Source organism: Trachemys scripta, chromosome 8, assembly GCF_013100865.1.
Source record: "Trachemys scripta elegans isolate TJP31775 chromosome 8, CAS_Tse_1.0, whole genome shotgun sequence".
Lineage (NCBI taxonomy): Eukaryota > Metazoa > Chordata > Testudines > Emydidae > Trachemys > Trachemys scripta.
The window spans coordinates 99,068,261-99,084,598 of NC_048305.1; the positions used below are offsets into that span (position 1 = coordinate 99,068,261).

Genomic DNA, 16,338 nt, shown 5'->3' on the forward strand with positions numbered 1-16,338 from the left:
TCCCATCTGTAAAATGGAATAATACTTCCCTACCTTACCGGGTGGTTGTGCAGATAAATGTTTTAGATTGTGATGTGCTATGATGCTACAGTAATGCATGTAAGTGTAACAAATGGTACAGATAGATAGGTAGATGTGAATATAGATCTCCTTATGGTGACATCCTATGAGATTTTTGGTCTTTAAAAATGGCTATTAACTCACCTTTGGAGAAGATGACTAATGTGTAATTTTTGTTCTCTTAAAGTGGGAATTCTGCTAGATGTTGGCTTTGCAATTTTGTCTTAACTTCGTTAAAAACAAAAGAATAACAGTTGGGGACTAATGCAGCTTAACTGTGCTCATGGATAATGGGATCTGTGACTCTGCTGGTAATACTGCTGCATATCTTCAAAGTACTTCACGAATGTTAATTACTCCTCACAATACCCCTATGAGGTAGGGTGGTGGTTCCCAGGTGGGGAAATGGTGTGAGAGGGGTTGTGATTTATCCAACTCGATAGACTAAGTTCTTGTTAGAAGTGGGATTTATCTGAGTTCTTAACATCTAGTTCTGTTCTTAGACCACATGGCTTCTCCTCTTCTACATTTTTTTGTTAATCATGTTCTGAACCTCACACCTGAGGCTGAAACCCAAGAGTGTGTCTCTGTTATTCCTCACTTTCAGAAAACAGTAATTTCAGGTACATACTGCATTCTCTCTCTCCCATGTGTAAGCAGAAAAGTATGTGCTATTTTCTCCTGCTGCTATACGAATATATGTATTTATGCTTGCTCTTTGCAGATGGAAACAAAACTCTTTGAGCTGAAAGAATTGGAAAATAACCAATTTAACTGGCACTCTCACCCACACAATCTACTTGTTAATGGAACTGCAGATCATTCTAGCCTTAGCAACAGCAGCAGTGAAGCTGCTAACCTTAATGAGAACACTGAAAGGGAGAGTTCAGCAGAAGCCGAACAAATAAACCACGAGTCTCCAGTGAGTAAAGAGTTTTGATTGCCTTCTTAGTTATTATATAGTACAGTAGTAATATCTGAGTGAGTTAGGGATGTAGTAAAGCTGAACTTTTTTTTTTTTTTAAAAAGGCACAACAAATCAGTCATTTTATCAAAGATCATATTTCATTTTGTTGGAAGATGAGTATCATGAGAGCAGGCAATTTTCATTTGGATGACAAGTGACTATGTAATAAGTTTACTTTGTCACCAAAACAAGTCTCTCATAAATTTAGTGATCTGAATTGATATTCCCTGTGCGCAAAAGGAGAACAATCTTCTACAACTTAGGTAGCATGGACAGAATAAGAAATAGTACTGAAATCTAAGGGCTTGGCTACACTTGCGAGTTACAGCGCAATAAAGGAGCCCTGGGCGCACTGGCAAGGCACGTAGAGCGCTCCGACTCCGCGGCTACAGCGCTGCTGGTACTTCACCTCGGCGAGTGGAATAACGTTTGCTGCGCCTTGGCTACAACGCCCAGGCGTCAGTGTGAATGAGGTGTTGTGTTACTGTGCTCTGATCGGCCTCCGGAAATGTCCCATAATCCCCTTAAGTGGAGTGGCCACTCTTGTATTTGTTTTGAACTCCTGTAGGAAATGCCCTTTCAAAGCCCCGTTTCTGACAGCCGGCATGCAAGCCATTACTGTGGAATGGTGTGTGTGTGTGTGTGTGTGAGAGAGAGGGGCGGGGAGACGGGTCTGTTACTGTCTGAACTTACAAGACAGCATGCTGACATGCTCTCAGCCCCCCAAAAACCCACTCTCTCTCTCCCCCCCACATACACACAACACACTCCGTCACACTCCATCCCACCCCTCCCATTTTAAAATCACGCAGTCACTTGCATGCTGGGATAGCTGCCCATAAAGCACCACTCCCAATGCCGCTGCAGGTGCCGCAAATGTGGCCATGCCAGTGCGCTTGAAGCAGTCAGTGTGGACAGATTGCAGCGCTTTCCCTACTGCGCTCTGCGAAGGCTGGCTTAACTCAAAGCGCTCTGCATCTGCAAGTATAGCCATGCCCTAAAGCTGCTCTGTTTGCTGAACTGCCTTTTTTCTTGGGTTCTTGGCTTTCACTGCATCTTCAGAGTTCTCTAAACATTTCATAATGTTACAAAATATAAAGATGCTCTTGGTCCATAAGGGTATGTGTTCTCTCTTTAGGTATTTGAATAGGCTACAGTATGTTTTTGTGTCGATTTGGCATATGGAAAATCAATATTCAGTAGATCTGTTCCTTTTTAATAGGTGTGTTTTACAATTCTATAGTTGGCGTAGTCATTTATTGAAGTATATTCCGTCTCTGATACAGAAACCCTTACATATTCTAGAGGATAGAATCTTGTCATATGTGAATGTCAGTGTTCTTGTTTGTTGTAATAGGTAAGGAATAGCCCTGAAACAACAAATGCTGCTATCGGAGAAGAGAAAGAGACCCTGACTGCAACTGTTAACAAAAAAGTGGGTTTGTACAGATTTAAAAACAGAATACAGCAAGAAATCTTTACATTGAGATGGATTATGTTGACTTCCAATCACTGAGTCGCCCCATGACCATAAAACACTTATTGTCATCACTTTGATTTCTACAGTTGCTTTTAATTTTGGGTATGAATGAATGGAAAACGTTTTTTCATTTGGTATACTGAAGATTTCTGTTGACTGACTTTTCAGCTGTCCATCACTGAATTAATTAGAATTGTAGTTGGTCTTTTAACTTTTAGTATCCTTATTTTTCTAAACTTCAAAAGGCAAATGTTTTTTCATACTTTTTCCCCCTAGGAAGATCCATTTGCTACAGAATCTCATCCTCTGCCTGATCAAGTTACAGAAGCCAATTTAGACTTCTTCCAGTCTGACCCCTTTGTTGGCAGTAAGTAGATTTTTCTGTTAGCATGAATTTCCTGAAAGAGGGTTAGTTGTATTAATGTGTCTTAAAAATTAATGTGTATTTGGACTGGAATTGAGTTTTGTAGTAGAAGAATGGTTTTCCATTGACTGCAGTTGTGGTGGGGTCTCTGAAATCTACTGATGCATTGTGAGGGTTTTAGTCCAAGCACCAGAAGAGGGTAGCCATTAGTGTCCCAAAAACTGAATGTGAAAGGAGAGGTTTGCTTTTGCAGTAGCCATGGCAACTGCTCCTTCATCCACACCTCTTCTGCCTCCTCCCAGAGAGAAGTTTATGCTGATACCTGTTCTCCAGAGGCTCTCTTTCTGTATTAAAGAGGAGGGCAGATTGTCTGCTCTATTTTATGGAAACTTTGGGCCTAGTCCTGTAAATCTAACTCAAGGGAGTAGTAACTTTCACAATAGTCAGACTGCACTAGTCCTATTATAAAAACTCAGGATTTTCCAATAGCTGTTACTGCTATGATTTTGTATTCTAAGCATATATGAAGGCAAATATTGTGATATCTAAGCATTTACTATCCGGTACCACAGAGTTATCTTGGAGATCACCACTTTGACTATACTTACACTAGGAAATAGTGGTAACAGTTATTTTTTGGCAAATGTTGACTTCAATGCCAGCTATTGTAGTCCCACTGAAGTGAGAGGAAATACTCCGACAAGCAAGAGTTGCAAATTCCTTTATAGCTTGCTAGGAATCTGCAACGAAGTGACCCTCGGTTGAAAGCATGTTTTTGCTAAAAGATTTCAGTGCTTTTTTCCTTTTTTTATTTTTTTTTAAACAGGTGATCCTTTCAAGGATGACCCTTTTGGGAAAGTTGGTAAGTAGATACTAAAGCTCTTAAATGTAATGCTTTGTAAATATCTAGTGTGAAGGACTAGCTGTCTCATAGGATTGGTGATGGATTATATGAAAACTTTCACATCTCAATCACTTGTGAATCTGACCAAGGCAGTAATGACCTGAAACAGCTACCATTTGATGGCTGTACAGAGCTTTGTGTTAAATATGTTTGAGCTCAGTAGGTTTAACTCAGTTGTCCACATCAAATTAGCCCCATTACTACTGGCTGTAATTGGCCCTTGGATGTGAGTCTGCAGAAAGGCCAAGGACTGAATAGCAATGTACACCAAACTATTCTTTCACCATGAGAAATAGCCAGAGTTGGGTTTGAGGCGCACTGATAGTGGTGCCAGTGACACTGTGCTGTCAGTGCCCGTTTAGTATCTGTCCTGTAGCTAATTGGGACTTTAATCTTGAGGGCTATCAATCCAGCACCTTTCTCTAGCACATCAAATTAGAATGGTTGTGCAGACAGTGTCATTGCATTGCCAGACCCTGAACTAACTTACAGGTGATTATTCTCAGTAAGTGAACTAAACTCTCTAGATAATAAAAACAGCATTTTTAGCAGAAGTGGAAACCAGTCCTGTTTGATCATTATGTTGAGAGATACAAGTTCTGAATTTTTAAATGTCACCATTTTTATATAACTTTGTGATACTATTTCAGTACAATAGGCTGCCTAATGCATTTGTTTGAACTTGTAGAGGATTTTTTTTTTAAAGTACCTTTCTGCATGCTGTGTGATCCTATCCAAACTCTGATGAACTGGAATAGTGTGATTCTAGATCTCAGGTGTTTTGTAAGAATTGCCTGTCCAAATGACTGTTTGCCAAGAGTTAGCACATCAAACAACTTTCCCATTAAGAGAGGAAGGGAGAGAACCCTAGGTTTGCTTTTACATGCTGGAATTGAGTAATTACAGTCAAGAATATAAGGATTCTCACTAGCAGGTAAGATTTCTAGAGGAAGTTATTATGGAGTGCAGAATCCAAGGAAATTGGGAGCAATTGTTCAACTTGAAATGTTCCAACAATACTGTCTCTTGTAACTTTTCTAATGTTGATAAATGGTAAGTTCAATAAAGCAGTGTTTCAATTTAGCTGGGAAATGCATTTAAAAACAGTGCAGGCTATTAGAATGAGCTGCCCTCAGTCACTTATCCTACTGAATATTTACACAGAGTCCTTATTCTGTAAAGCATTACCCCTCATTTTCTGCCACCCTGTGAAGTTTTCAGCAACATACATTGTAGCATCTGTAAGGGTAAATTGTTAGTATGTGTGGTGTTGGCATGTTGGAGCATCACTCAGAGGGCTGAGTAAAATTTGCATGTACTTGTAATTTCTGGTTTTCCAAGTTTTAAATTTGTTTAATTTGTTATTAATCATGTTTATTATGGTAGTGGCTAAGGCCCAACCAAGAATGGGGTCCCATTGTGCTTGGCACTGCACAAACATAGAACATCAGACAGTCCCTGCCCAAAAGAGCATACGATGTAAATAGACAAGACTGAGAAATGATGGGAGAGTGAGGTAGAACACAAAAGCAGCGTGACCAAGATGATGGCAGCAAGCGTCATGTTAGTGCTACAATTTAATGTTTTCAAGTTGGTATAGGTAGGAAGGGATAAGCTAAATGGAAAATAAAGTGTAGGGAGAGAGGACACTGAAGGGAACTGAGGGGGGTAGGGGAGAAGAGGATAAGAGGGGCAGGTGTCGAGTGAATCTAAGGGGGAGAGACTGTGAGGGGGATAAGGGGAGAGGGTTGGAGCAAACAGCACCAAGAAGGTTGGTGGTGATTGGATGTCTAACATCGTGAATGCCAGTGAAAATGAGGTAGGATCAGAAGAGGCTAAAATAGGGAAAGAACAAGTTAAAAATTACTTGGACAAATTAGACGTCTTCAAGTCAGAAGGGCCTGATAAAATGCATCCTGGAATACTCAAGATGCTGACTGAGGAGATATCTGAGCCATTAGTGATTATCTTTGAAAAGTCACGGAAGACGGGAGAGATTCCAGAAGACTGGAAAAGGGCAAATATAGTGCCAATCTATAAAAAGGGAAATAAGGACAACCCGGGGAATTAGACCAGTCAGCTTAACTTCTGTACCCGGAAAGATAATGGAGCAAATAATTAAGCAATCAGTTTGCAAACATCTAGAAGATAATAAGGTGATAAGTAACAGTCAGCATGGATTTGTCAAAAACAAATAGTGTCAAACCAACCTGATAGCTTTCTTTGACAGGGTAACAAGCCTTGTGGATGTGGGGGAAGTGGTAGATGTGGTATATCTTGACTTTAGTAAAGCTTTTGATACTGTCTTGCATGACCTTCTCATGACTGCCTAGGAAGGAGTACTCTGGAAAGGGATCTGGGGCTCATAGTGGACCACAAGCTAAAAGAGAGTCAACAGTGTAACACTGTCGCAAAAAAAGTGAACATCCTTCTGGGATGTATTAGCAGGAGTGTTGTAAGCACAACACAAGAAGTAATTCTTCCGCTCTACTCCGCACTGATTAGGCCTCAACTGGAGTATTGTGTCCAGTTCTGGGCGCCACATTTCAGGAAAGATGTGGACAAATTGGAGAAAGTCCAGAGAAGAGCGACAAAAATTATTAAAGGTCTAGAAAACGACCTATGAGGGAAGATTGAAAAAATTGGGTTTGTTTAGTCTGGAAAAGAGAAGACTAAGAGGGGACATAACAGTTTTCAAGTATGTAAAAGGTTGTTACACGGAGGGGGAAGAAAAATTCTTTCTCTTAACCTCTGAGGATAGGACAAGAAGCAATGGGCTTAAATTGCAGCAGGAGAGGCTTAGGTTGGACGTTAGGAAAAACTTCCTGTCAGGGCAGTTAAGCACTGGAATAAATTGCCTAGGGAGGTTGTGGAATCTCCATCATTGGAGATTAAGAGCAGTTTAGACAAACACCTGACAGGGATGGTCTAGATAATACTTAGTGCATGAGTGCAGGGGACTGGACTAGATGACCTCTCAAGGTCCCTTCCAGTTCTGTGATTCTATCAGATGGAAACAGGCAAAGGCAGGAGAGTGAAGACCGAGTTCCTACCTCAAATCTGGGTCTAGTGTATGGGGAAGTCTATCTATCAGCTGCATAGGAGGCTTAGAGAGATGTGAAGTGGCCCTTCATTCATCTCAATAAGATGTTCTCAGTTGAATGACAACGCCCTATGGAGATGAATACAGCCTGAAACAATATTTCTAAGAGATGCGAACTACTCCAGTCATCTCAGGAGGTGTTCTTCTTTCCTCCCTCCCCAGGATCCGTGGTTGCAAGCCTGGGCTATGCACCAAGCATAGCTGTTCTCAGTAGTGAGTGCTTCATGCATGCGTAGAGCATGCCTGTTCTCAGCTCCCCATCCAGAACGGCAGAGCCCACAAAATCCTGGCTCACATGGGGGTCAGGGAGAGGGGCTTATATCTGATGTGAAGAACATGGGCCTCTAGATCACAGGACACAGGGTAGGAAGATGAGCTCAGCCCTCCTGAAAGGGGTAGGATTCCCCCAAATGCTGGCTTATATGGGGGTTCAGGAAGAGGCCCCCGAAAAAAGTTAGACCCCTTCTAAAGTAGCTATATTACTCAGGACATATTTCCCAAAGGTATAAAAATCCCTCGACAGAGACAGATATAGCAACATGCCTACCGATCATTCTCCCATTTCTGTCAAGGGTAGGGTTTAAACTTACACACAAGTATAGCTCAGGGTGAGTGGCCACAGTATGACCACTTGAGCCACCACTGTGAGAATGGGCTGACTTCAAACACTGTTGTTTCAGCAGAGCCCTAGTCTTGCTCCATGTGAACGTTTAATTCCCTTTGGGTCCAGCTACTTTCCTAATTTTACCCTGAATAACTTCAGTATAACCCCCCAAAGGAGTAGTTGGTGCTGTACACTAGTTGAGCTAAATCCCAAGTGCCTGAGGTCAGTTTACAGAGGATCAGAATCATGGTTTTAGGTGTGGACCAAAAAGTAGCTTTTTAGATTTTTGTAAAATAATTTTTAGGGGGCTTCCTTACCAAATTCCTGGCTGAATGGTGCCCATATTTGGGCCATTAACACTATCCCACACCCCTATGAGGCACAGCAAATTTCAAGACCATCTGAGTAAGCAGGTGGATTTTAGAGCACTTTAGAAGACTTTGCCTTTAATCAGAAAGTGATGCCCAACCTTCACTACAGAGGAGCTGGTTCTCTGCTGTAATATAAAGGAAGCTGTACAAAATTACATTTGTTTTTAAGACTTCAATCTAAAAAGAACTAGCAGGAAATATTTACAAGAAATATTCCTTTAACAGGCCCATTGTATTTTTTTCCTTCAGATCCTTTTGATGGTGATCCCTTCAAAGATTCAGATCCTTTTGCAGCTGACTCTTTTTTCAAACAATCCTCCACTGATCCTTTTGTGACTGTGGACACTGATCCTTTCAGCACAACAAGCAACAGCAATAATCTCACAGTAAGTTTGATGGGAGGAAGGGAGAGGTGTACTAATAGTTTGTTCAAAATGGAGATGATCTTGTATATTTGGATACACTCAAACAGGGCTGGCTCTAACTTTTTTGCTGCCCCAAGCAGCAAAAAAAAGCGCCACCCCCCCCCCGAGCGCCGCGCCACCCGAACCCCCCCCCCCCCCGCGCCCCCCCCCCGCCCCCCCCGCCGAGCGCCGCGCTGCCGGAGCCCACGCCCCCTGTCGAGCACCGCCGGAACCCCCCCCCCCAAGCGCCCCACCGAGCGCCACCGAACCCCCCCCAGCGCCGCGACCCGCGCCGCCCCCCTGCCAAACCCTGCACTCAAATATATGAGGTATTGGGTATTTTCGGTAGTGCATGGATATTTTGCTGTAAGTATTAATTTCCACTGGAAAATAGTTTAGTGGTTTTTTAACTCTGCACGTACAGCCCTCTGCTAAATGCTATTCCTAGTCACATTTCTACTAGAAAATAGTGGGTATTGGGAGAAGCATGTAAAATGATGTAAAATATTAATAAGATTTGATTCCTTAGTTCTACATTTTTTGGAAAATAACTCCCTTAAAAAATTAAATAAACTTTGCTAAAAATCCTGAAACAACACCTCTATTGCGAATTTCAGTTAATTGAAACTGCTAGTTTAACTAAAGGTCACTTGTATCCTTGGCATTGCATGGTCCATGACTCCATTCCTGTGCTGTGCAGGCAGCAGAAGCTCTCCTAAATTTTGTGGCAATGTAGTGCCTCCTTCTATGGAGCTATAGGTGCCTCAGAGAACCAAAATTTTCAGTTATTTAAAAACATGACATACGAGATTTTAAGTTTCTGCTTTCTGCCCACCAGAGTCATAAATCAGGGTTTTACGACAACATGGTCTAGTGGCTAGAGTTGCGGATTGGAAATCCAAACTCTTGAGTTCTGTTCTCGAGGAAGCATTAGTCACGTGCTTTTAACAGACAGGAACGGGAATCAGGAGATCTAGATTCTATTCCCACTTTTTGGCACAGACTTGCTTTATGATCTTTGTCATTTAACCTCTTTGCCTGTGTCCATTCATCTGTAAAATGAAGATCATATATATGTATTTTACTGTTAGAATGTTGTGATGCTTAGCCACTTATGCAATCTGCGTAAAGGTGCTATATGAATGTTAACATTTCATATTAAAAAATAAAAATTGACAGTGATAGCATTGATCAACAAACATGATCTTTTGTCTTGAGGTGAAGCTCAATTTTTTGCTAGAGATGGGATAGGGGAATGTTGGGGATTATTTTTCAAGCTGCAGAAAACAAGTCTTCATCAAAGGAATTTTCTCATTTTTAGACAGAAACACTGAAGAACAATGATCCTTTTGCTCCTGGTGGAACAGCTGTTTCTGCACCAAATGATCTAGGTAAAGAAGTGAGATTATATACATCCTTTTAATTATTTTAATTTGTAATCCATTTTATTCTTTTTTAGTTTTATAGGCTTTAACACTTATTTGATTATGAATTTATATAGCAACGTTAAATTATAGACTATTCCTAACTACATTGTATCTAAAGCTGCTTCTTCAAGTAATTTCATAGGTCCATTCCACTGTAGGTGTGTGCATCCCTCCTGCACGGTTGTCAGAGATTTTTTTCCCTCACTAGTACCCCTCAGGGCAGCACAAGTGCCCAAGTAATAAAGGATGGAGCCACCCCCAATGACTCTCAGTTCATTCCTACTGCCCATGACTGTTGTTGGAGCTGCTGTCTTTGCATTTGCTAGTCCTATCCTCTTTAGTGTAAATAGCACCTGTTTTGTACATTTTAGATTATTCCAGGACTCAGACCATCTTTGACACACTGTGACCTCTGATCAATAGGGTGAAATCTACCCTGTCTCCTGTTCAGAGAACAGGATTTAATGGGGCTGTCCTGGATTCTGCGAAGGCCAAAGCTTTCTTGCTGGGGTTGAGATTCCAAACAATGTGTGTTTTTGCTCTAGATACAAAGACGCCTCCTGTCACTAGAGTACAAAACTGCCTCAAGCTTCAAGAGTACATGGCAGTGTGCCCTTATGTGGGCAGCATGCCAGGCTGCACTTCAAAGAGACAGGGTTGTTCACCTTAGTGTATTCACTGGCCTGCCATCATATGAAGATGGTGATTAAAGTGCCTACTCAGGTCTTGTCCTCCTTGGACTGGTGGACAGAACCCTTGAATGTTTGCATGGGGGTCCCCACTGCTTCTCTGCAAGAGACACCCTAGTCACGGATGTGTTAGGCTCTGGATTGGGGAGTTCACTTAAGTCCTTTATAGACACAAGATCTTTGGACTGTGCAAGATCTAAAGATCTAGATGTCAGGGAGCTTCAGGCCATCCATTTGGATTTTATGCTTACTCAGGGTCGGTGCTCGCAGACAACACAGCAGCGATGTTCTGTGGAGGGATAGCTCAATGGTTTGAGCATTGGCCTGCTAAACTCAGAGTTGTGAGTTCAATCCTTGAGAGGGCCACTTAGGGATCTGGGGCAAAATCAGTACTTGGTCCTGCTAGTGAAGGCAGGGAGCTGGACTCGATGACCTTTCAGGGTCCCTTCCAGTTCTAGGAGATAGGATATCTCCATTAATTAATTTATTTATTTTATTTATTTGAAACAAACAGGTGGGGGACAGGTTGATGAAATTCTGCCAAGAGGCGATTCTGCTTTAGAATTTCTGCATTGCCAGTTCCATCAACCTGGAAACTGCTTACCTTCTAGGGATTCAGAATGCTCTGGTAGATCACCTAAGCTGGTCATTCACAAGTCACCACGAGTGGTCTCTTCATCCAGATGTAACCAGGTCCATTTTCCTGCTGTGGGGGACTCCCCAAATGGACCTATTTGCAACAAAAGCAAACAAAAAATCATCTTGTTGTTGTTCTGGAGTGTGCCACAGCCTGGGTTTGTTGACAGATTCCTTCCTGCTAATCTGGTTGAAGGGCCTGCTGTATTCCTTCCCTCCAATTCTGCCCCTGTCCAAGATCTTGTGCAGGGAGTGCAGGAAGTCATTCTAAATAGTAGCAAGCCTTCAATTTAGGACTACTTATTTTGCTAAATGAAAAAAATTCTCTATTTGGTCCAGACAGAAAATGTATTTCCCCAGCTCAAGGTTCCTATTCAGCATACAGTGAACTATCTCTTGTTTCCGCAACAACAGGGGTTAGCTGTTAGTTCCATCAGAATCCACCAAGCAGTTATCACATCTTTCCACTCTCCTGTGGATAACCACTCGCTTTTTTCCATTACGATGTCTATTAGGTTTCTGAAGGATTTGGACAGATTATATCCAGAGGTACATAGCCTAGTCGCCCCGTGGAAGTTAAATTTAGTTCTAGCAAATGTGATGGCTCCCCCCTCTGAACTGCTGGCGACCTGTTCTGTTACTCCTTTCTATGAAGGTGGCTTTTTTTGGTTGCTATTACCTTGGCCAGGAGAGTGGGGAATTGCTAGCCTTAGTCAGAAACTCCCTACACAATCTTTAGAGATAAGGTTTACCTTCGACCTCACCTGATCTTGACTTAAGTGGCTTCCAGTTTTCACATTAACCAAACAATTTAAGTACTGACTTTCTTTCCAAAGTCTCGTTCAAATAAAAGTAAAGACAAGCTTCATACTCTAGATGTTAGAAAAGCTTTGGCTTTTTACCTTTATTGGACTCTGCCATTTAGGTCTTCCACTCAACTCTTAATTGTGGTTTATGGACAAAGTACAGGCCTGTCCAGAGTCCTCCCAAAGGATCTCTGCTTAGATTTCCAGCTGTATTGGTTTATGCTACTGATTGACTGATGTTGCACCGCCAAGTAGAGTGTTGGCCCATTCAACTGGCTCTCAGGCAGCTTCTATGACCTTTCTGGCTCATATGCCCATCTTAGACATTTGTAAGGTGGCAAATTGGTCATCAATCTATACTTTTCCCTCTCACTATGCCATCTCTCATCCATCCAGAGATAGTGCCAGATTTGGAAGGGTTGTCCTGCAATACCTGAGTCCTGCAATCAAGTCGACTGAGTCGATCTCCTGTTTGAAATGCTTTGAGTCACCTACAGTGGAAAGAACATGTGCAATCATGCGAAGAAGAAATGGTTACTAATCTTTTTCAGTAACTGTTGCTCTTCGAGATGTGTTGCACATGTCCATTCCACTACACTCCCTCCTTCCCCTCTCTATCAGAGTCTATCCAGTTGGAAGGAACTGAGGAGGGTTGGGGGCAGCTCTGCCCATTATGCCCGTGCACAGTGGTGAAAGGCAGCAGAGGGGACTCAGAGGGAAAAATCTCTGTCAGCTGTGCACAGGGCACATGCACACCTACAGTGGAATGGACCTGTGCAACAGATCTCAGAGAACAGCAGTTACAGTAAAAAGTTAGTAACAGTTTCTTGTCTAAGTGTGCCAGACAAGGTATAAATGTATGAACTTCCCTTAAACAGTGTAAATGCAGACGGGCTTTGTAAAGACCTTACTCTCTCAGCCACGTTTGCCCAGACTGTTCAAAGCACCTACTTGTGAACAGGAGACTGTTGAATTAGAGAATCCAAAGGGATAGGGAGATTCAAGGTGAATAATAATGATAATAACAATAATTATTGTGAATAACAATAATAATAATGTGCATTTTACTCCACACAGAAAAGTCACAGGAAGCTTGCTTTTTAAAAAAAATTCTAAACTTCCAATCCTTTTCTGTGTTAAAATATTTTGCTGCAAAATGTACAGAGCTTAGGTTATTGATGCTATAGCTTTGAGTATTTCCATTGATAGACTTGGATTCTGCTTTTTCTGTATAGAAAACTGGAGTATCGCAGTGCTATTTCCTGAAAAAACTGTCTGTCCAGAGGAATGAGTATTTATTTAATATTGATAAATAGCATTTGCTAATTTTGTGAAAGTAAAAATATTTCTACTGAAACAACTCTAGCAATAAAAGCATTCACCTTTTAAAGAGATTTTTAGTTGAAATAGTTACAGAAATATTAAATATACATTTTGTGTAGCTTTTTACATGATTATACAATTTGGGAAATACAGTTTGGATTAAACATGGCACGTGCCTTTCGTGTTGTTTTTCATTGAAACAGAATGTAACGTTTGGCTTTTCTATACTGTTCTGTTTGTTCTCTGCTTATTTTAGCTACAGATCCCTTTTCCTCTCTATTTGGAAACGAGTCATTTGGAAGCAGTTTTGCTGACTTTAGCACATTGTCAAAGGTAATCTGAAATGATTAACATGTGGAAAAGGCATAAAATGCTGCAGGAACTGAAACACAAAGAAGATCTAGTGTTTTCAGTTATAGAACTATTCAACTGGTATTCTGTTCTTACTCTCCAATAAAAATTGACAAAAGATGATTTTTCTGAAAGGGGTTCTAGCAGTAATGTGCCTTGCAATACCCCTGTGATGAATGCTGTTGTAAACATTTTATTGTAGCAGTTTAGATTGTTGCAACTTTAAAAGTCAATTATTTTTTTCCATGTTAGAAAACTTGGAAAATCTTTTTTTTTACCACATCTCTCCCAGGCTTGGCTCACAGGCTAGTTACCTTCAGCTTATTTGGTTGTGTAGCTGTCTCAGTTGTTTGCTGCTGTCACATTGGAACTAGTTACATTGATTTTTTTGAATTGGTTCTCATACAGACATCCATTTTGGGTATGTTGGCATGAGGGGGGGAAAAAGCGGTGTACATTAAAATCTAATTGCTAACACGTTTCAAGATCCTAATGTTGAGAGAGCAAGCTGTAGTTTTAACATATATTACTGGTTCATCCATGATGGATGAAATACTGGCCCATTGAAGTCAGTGCAAATTTTGCCATTGATCTCAGTTAAGCCAGGATCTATCTCATCCAAGGATTTTAATGTGTGTGAAAGATCCTGATTTTAAAAACACACCTTGTCCTAGTGTAGGCATGGCCTTAGTGTCCTACCTCTGGGTCTGAGAAGGAATTTACTAATTGCATGCCCCAATACTGTGTGCGATAATCACAATGCAAAAAAACACTCCATGTTGGTCAGATAGTGGAATCTTTGAGGAGATGTCCCTTCATAATGTGCCATGTATGAGTTCTAACAATGAGTTAGTGATACATGAGAGGAAGTGGTTGATTAGACAGAGAAGCTGGTGCCAGGATTACCTTTGTAGCGTTTTGTAGTCCCGAGTCGTGAATTCTGTTTCACTCCCACGCCCAAAGCATTGGTCTCTTCCCTTACAGCAGACTTGTAGTATTAAGCTGGTATCTTCACCAATGGTGTATGTTGAGATTATTTCTTCAGCTAATAACCTGAGGACACTTTGCTAGTTTTAGTGAAATTCTAAGGTTCTCTTGTACTTTCATTTTGAGCTGCCACTTGTCTCACTAACTCTTAATCTTCCTTATATTGTGGACTGCAGTGGTAACTGTGGGGAAGTATATTTATCTTGTAGGCACCTTGCTCTGTTTTCTGGGCTTGTTGTTTTCAATCATTTGGTACACGGAGAGGGAACAAGTAATTTTTATATGGAGCATGCTATACTATTCTCCATATGCTAAGCTCTTCAGAGCAGGGAGTCTCTTTTCTCTGTTTGTACAGTACTCAGTGAAATGGGGCCTGATTTGTCCTTATGAGTGCTACCATAATATAAGTAGTTAATAATACTAATCTAGTATTGTGCACCACAGAGGAATTATGATCATTTCCTGATTTGCTTGCATCTTCACTGTTTTTTTCTAATTGTGGTAAGTATTGCTTTCTGGAAGAAAGGGCGGGGGGGAGTAGAATTTCACTATGCTGAAGAAAATTGTAATATAGCATTTTTTCCCTTTTTTTAAAAAATAGGCCAACAATGAAGATCCCTTTATTTCCTCTACATCAGGCTCTGTAAGCAATGTGGTCATAACTAAAAACGTATTTGAGGAACCACCAGCTAAAAATGAGGATATTCCTCCTGCTTTGCCCCCCAAGACTGGAACTCCTACAAGACCCTGCCCTCCACCACCTGGTAAAAGCTAATACTTGAGATTCCAGTAAAGTTTGGTTCACCTGCTTCTATATTGCTAGTTGTGTAATGGTATGAGGGTTGTAAGAAAACTTGGTTTGAATTTCCTACTGAACTAGAATAAAAGTACTTAGGAACTGGCAAAATGTGAAAGAACCCTGTCCCTGTACTGCTGACATCTCCTCTGACGTTAAATTCCTCATGGGTTTTAGTTCAACAATTTGTTTGGAGAGAGCAAGGAACTGGAAAATAGAACTTCAAATTTCTACAAGGAAATAGTGTGGCTACAGAGAGCTTTACGTGGGGGGTGTTGTATCGCAAATCTTATGAAGTTCTGTATTAAAAGCAAATTACCCACTTTTGTCCAAGTACCATTGAAAGTCCCTAGTTTTCAAACCTGTCTCCTTTTTTGAAGACATTTCAAAAGTATTTTTCATTATCCCCATTTCACCATTGGAGAAACTTAACCTCTTTCCATCCAAATGACTTTTCTAAGGTTATGTAGCATAGTCAGTGGGAGAGTTAGTAATACAACCCAAGACTCCGGACTCCTAGTTCTGTGCCCTAAATACTGGACCATGCTTTCCCCGCCAGAAGGAGCATAGTTAAAGAAGCTACAACCACTGTAACATGGTATTAATTAAATTATTTTTTTTACCTTAGTAATAAAATTTTGAAAAGATACTGCTAGGATTAAGTGCAGTAGTAGTGTGTGTTCCTTTTCAAGCTCCAGTCTGTCTTCCATTTGCATTTATTCTTATGTGAACACTACTGCATTATTATAGAGTATTGTATTATATTATAAGAGTTTTACAGTGTTCATGAGAACCATATCATAAAAATTAGGCTGACAGAAGATAGTATAGACAATAGTAATATAAAAAAATGGAACAATTGGTCTGCTGCTGCTTTTGGAAAGGGAGGAACAAGCTAAATCTGGCACTATTAACAGTAATTAAAACGTTTAAACTTTTAGCTCTAATTTGTAACATCATTTTGGTGAAATTAAACCCTGTTCTCTCCCTGCCTTGCAAGCAATTAGTTAAAGCCCTCACTTCCTCTCCTAGAAACACTAAATTGGCTGAGTGACAGTAGAAGTGA

The 16,338-nt window shown here is 40.9% G+C and overlaps 1 protein-coding gene across 2 annotated transcripts in view; it reads left to right on the forward strand.

The window, feature by feature from the left end:
* The window catches only part of EPS15 (epidermal growth factor receptor pathway substrate 15), a 112,001-nt gene that overhangs the window by 82,013 nt on the left and 13,650 nt on the right, over positions 1-16,338 (forward strand). Inside the window, exons 16-23 of one of the 2 annotated variants that reach the window (XM_034778562.1) lie at positions 785-982; positions 2,385-2,462; positions 2,784-2,874; positions 3,698-3,733; positions 8,103-8,239; positions 9,579-9,648; positions 13,395-13,471; positions 15,078-15,240. In XM_034778562.1, the coding sequence (XP_034634453.1) occupies positions 785-982; positions 2,385-2,462; positions 2,784-2,874; positions 3,698-3,733; positions 8,103-8,239; positions 9,579-9,648; positions 13,395-13,471; positions 15,078-15,240 (850 nt within the window). The remainder of the gene's footprint in view (positions 1-784; positions 983-2,384; positions 2,463-2,783; positions 2,875-3,697; positions 3,734-8,102; positions 8,240-9,578; positions 9,649-13,394; positions 13,472-15,077; positions 15,241-16,338) is intronic. The other variant, XM_034778563.1, reaches the window with a different exon arrangement.